Source organism: Ascaphus truei, chromosome 9, assembly GCF_040206685.1.
Source record: "Ascaphus truei isolate aAscTru1 chromosome 9, aAscTru1.hap1, whole genome shotgun sequence".
Classification (NCBI taxonomy): domain Eukaryota; kingdom Metazoa; phylum Chordata; class Amphibia; order Anura; family Ascaphidae; genus Ascaphus; species Ascaphus truei.
Genome location: NC_134491.1, coordinates 21,112,400 through 21,116,366, shown reverse-complemented (window position 1 = coordinate 21,116,366; position 3,967 = coordinate 21,112,400). Strand labels below are relative to the sequence as shown.

At 49.2% G+C, this 3,967-nt stretch overlaps 1 protein-coding gene across 2 annotated transcripts in view; it reads right to left on the bottom strand.

Moving 5' to 3' along the window:
* Positions 1-3,112, bottom strand: part of PRELP (proline and arginine rich end leucine rich repeat protein) — a 9,005-nt gene extending 5,893 nt beyond the window's left edge. For both annotated transcript variants that reach the window (XR_012803790.1, XM_075613693.1), the window contains exon 1: positions 2,151-3,112. Coding sequence is in view for 1 of the 2 variants with exons in the window: in XM_075613693.1 (XP_075469808.1) it covers positions 2,151-3,099 (949 nt within the window). In the remaining variant the exon portion in view is untranslated. The remainder of the gene's footprint in view (positions 1-2,150) is intronic.
* Between the last annotated feature and the right edge of the window lie 855 nt (positions 3,113-3,967).

The following is a 3,967-nucleotide window of genomic DNA, read 5'->3' as shown; positions in this document are numbered from 1 at the left end:
TATCATCATATGCAAAGCAATGTGTGTATCTATTATTATATGCAGAGCAATGTGTATCTGTTATATGCAGAGCAATGTGTGTATCTAATATGCAGAGCAATGCATATCCATCATCATACACCAAGCAATGTGTATCTGTTATATGCAGAGCAATGTTTTTATTATATGCAGATGAATCCATCACATGCTCCTCTTCACTGATAGCATGTATTATATTTGTGTTGAATATACAACGCTGCCCTCTCATTATAAATAAGGAACACACTGTCCCTCTCTGTACCCGTGTCCCCGAGCATTCCTATACAAGCAGCAGCCACCTGAGAAGGCAGGGAGGCTGCAGTAACGTCACACCTGAGCAGGCAGGGAGGCTGCAGTAACGTCACACCTGAGCAGGCAGGGAGGCTGCAGTAACGTCACACCTGAGCAGGCAGGGAGGCTGCAGTAACGTCACACCTGAGCAGGCAGGGAGGCTGCAGTAACGTCACACCTGAGCAGGCAGGGAGGCTGCAGTAACGTCACACCTGAGCAGGCAGGGAGGCTGCAGTAACGTCACACCTGAGCAGGCAGGGAGGCTGCAGTAACGTCACACCTGAGCAGGCAGGGAGGCTGCAGTAAAGTGACACCTGAGCAAGCAGGGAGGCTGCAGTAACGTCACACCTGAGCAGGCAGGGAGGCTGCAGTAACGTCACACCTGAGCAGGCAGGGAGGCTGCAATAAAGTCACACCTGAGCAGGCAGGGAGGCTGCAGTAACGTCACACCTGAGCAGGCAGGGAGGCTGCAGTAACGTCACACCTGAGCAGGCAGGGAGGCTGCAGCAACGTCACACCTGCTCTGACAGATGGAATCGGGAGGTTGTTCCACTTAATCTCCGGGCTCAGGGTTTATTGCTCCCTGGATACATAGTTTGCTGCTATTGTTTAATCCCCAAATCAGACTGAGATCTTGGCCTCTCTCCCAGGAATTGTTATAGTTATGTTTTTGTCTCTCCTCTTCGCTCTCCACTCCTCCTCACCCTCTCCTCTGCTCACCCTCTCCTCTCCTCCTCTGCTCTCATGCATACAGATGGTCACTGCTGCTCAGTATATCTCTGGACATTTTGCAGAATGGTTTGGATGTCAATCACACACAGGCAAAGTAAGTCCATAACAAACATATTCCCAGTAACAGAGCCCGATTTCTTATATCCAAAATAAAAACTTGGCCCAGAGCCTTTGTAACAGCAGCAAAGAAACTGCACGGGATAATGGCACTGAGCATCTCCATATACTGCCAGTCTCGGATTTGGAATGCTCTGTACATGTGAGGAAGAGACCTGTGAGGTTTGGAAAGCTCTATACACAGGAAGAAGAGACCTGTGAGGTTTGGAAAGCTCTGTAAATGTGAGGAAGAGACCTGTGAGGTTTGGAAAGCTCTATACACATGAAGAAGAGACCTGTGGGGTTTGGAAAGCTCTATACACAGGAAGAAGAGACCTGTGAGGTTTGGAAAGCTCTGTACATGTGAGGAAGAGACCTGTGAGGTTTGGAAAGCTCTGTACATGTGAAGAAGAGACCTGTGAGGTTTGGACAGCTCTGTACATGTGAGAAAGAGACCTGTGAGGTTTGGAAAGCTCTGTACATGTGAAGAAGAGACCTGCGAGGTTTGGAGAGCTCTGTACATGTGAGGAAGAAACCGGTGAGGTTTGGAAAGCTCTGTACATGTGAAGAAGAGACCTGTGAGGTTTGGACAGCTCTGTACATGTGAGGAAGAGACCTGTGAAGTTTGGAAAGCTCTGTACATGTGAAGAAGAGTCCTGTGAGGTTTGGAAAAGCTCTGTACATGTGAGGAAGAGACCTGTGAGGTTTGGACAGCTCTGTACATGTGAGGAAGAGACCTGTGACCTCTGTACACCTTCATTTCTCAAATCTATCGATAAATCTCCCATTCGTCCATTAAAAGGTGTCAACCTATGACCCATTTATAATGCTTGCTGATGTGCTATAACCTTACTCCAAGAGTTACTGTGTTGGTATACTGGTTACAGTAACTACAGCACTGACCCTTTTGAATAATGGCTACATGCACAATTGGTACATTGTTACTACAGTGTTGAACGGTGTGGGGTATTCAACTCAGGAAAGATTACAGTGAAAAGAGACCCATAACTCACTTTCTATAACGTTGTCATTCAAGTAGAGGTGCTCCAGCCTGGAGCTGATGGACGGGACCACGGTCAGCTTGTTGTGCGACAGCTGCAGGACCAGGAGGCTGGAGATGTTGAATGTGTTTTTGGGCAGCCCTTTGTCTGACAGCTGGTTGTAATTGAGCCTGAGGAAGGCCAGGTTGGGGAGGTCCTTGAAGTAGTCACTGGGAATGTCCTCTATGTTATTCCTGTCCAGAAAGAGCTGGTGAACAGAGTCGGGTACCGTAGGAGGCATCTTACGGAGAATATTGTGAGCCAGGTTCAGCTGGACCAGATTCGTCAGACCCTTGAAGGTGTTCTTGTTGAAGACCCCATCACTCAGCCTGTTGTGGTGCAGGTCAAGCAAAATCAGCTGGTCCATTTTGGTGAAGACCCCAGACGGTATCTTGGAGATCTGGTTGCGGCTGAGGCGGAGCTGCTCCAGCTTAGGTGGCAGAAAAGATGGTACCTCCTTTAGCTGGTTCCTCTCCATGTACAGATAGGTCAGGTTGTCCATCTTCTCCAGGATTTTCTTCTCCACTTTCTTGATGCGGTTGTTGTCCAGGTTGATCCACCGCAGCTCAGTAGCGTTCTTCAAGGCATCCTCCTGCAGGTCATCGATGAAGTTGTTCTGCAGGTAGAGGTACCGGGCGCGGGACGGGATGTTTGGCACCTTGCGCAGGTTCCGGCTGTCGCAAAACAGAGTGGAAGGGAAGTCCGGGGGGCAGAAGCACTCGCGGGGACAGTCGGGAAAGACAGATGGGGGCCCTGGGGGAAGTGGAGGGGGCAGATCGGTGGGCTCCACAGGCTCTGGCGCTGGTGGGGTCGGCTTCTTCGCTGGACGTACCACAGTGGGCCGGGGTTTGCGCCGCTGACCGCTCACCTCGATAACGAAGAGCAGGACCAAGGGGAGGAACAGGCTGACCCTGGCTCTCATGGTCACCCGCTGGAAGCAGAAAGAAGGGAGGGGAGGGAGGGGTAACCAAAAGACATTTATTAGACATGTAGGCAGCAAAATCAAGTTGTTATTGGGTCAAAACTGATGCATCAAAATGGAATCAGAATGAACGGGCACAAACCCCACCGCTTCTAACAGGACTTTTTTTAGTTGGTTAACCCTGGTGCAATCTCCATCCCTACTCACTGTGCAGACTTTCATAAATAGCCACAATGGGGTAATGTGTCCAGCAAATCTGGAGCAAGATATGTGCAAATTCCATCATTTTCCTCCCGTCTCTGTTTACGTCTATGTATCCCAGGTTTTTCCTCCAAGTTTGATCTACGACAGGAGCGATCAACCCCATCTTCAAGGGCTACCAACAGGTCAGGTTTTAAAGATATGACTGCTCCAGCACAGGTGGTTCAATCAGTCCCTGCTTCAGCACAGGTGACTGAGCCACTGATTTGAACCACCTGTGCTGAAGCAGGGATATCCCTAATACCTGGTCTGTGGTTGCCCCTGAGGGCTGGAGTTTGCCACTCCCGGTCCACGGGGTGTCAGTAGGAGTTAGTGGTGTCACACGACGCACAAGCTCTGATAAGCTGGATTCAATTCTGACTCTGTGTGTCACTTTTTTATTTCCGATTTTGTGGCACAGAAATCTGCTGCATCTAATGTGGAGTTAAAAGTTCTCTAACAATTTGCGTCCCTCGTAGAAACCTCTTTTTCTTTGATGTAAACGCAGACAGAAAACGGAGCGATGAGTCAACACGAACCTCCTTGAGCATTTCCTTTCTATTGATACATCACCCCCCTCTGTTCCGTTTCTCGATCAGACTTATTTAAAAAAAAACAACCCAATATA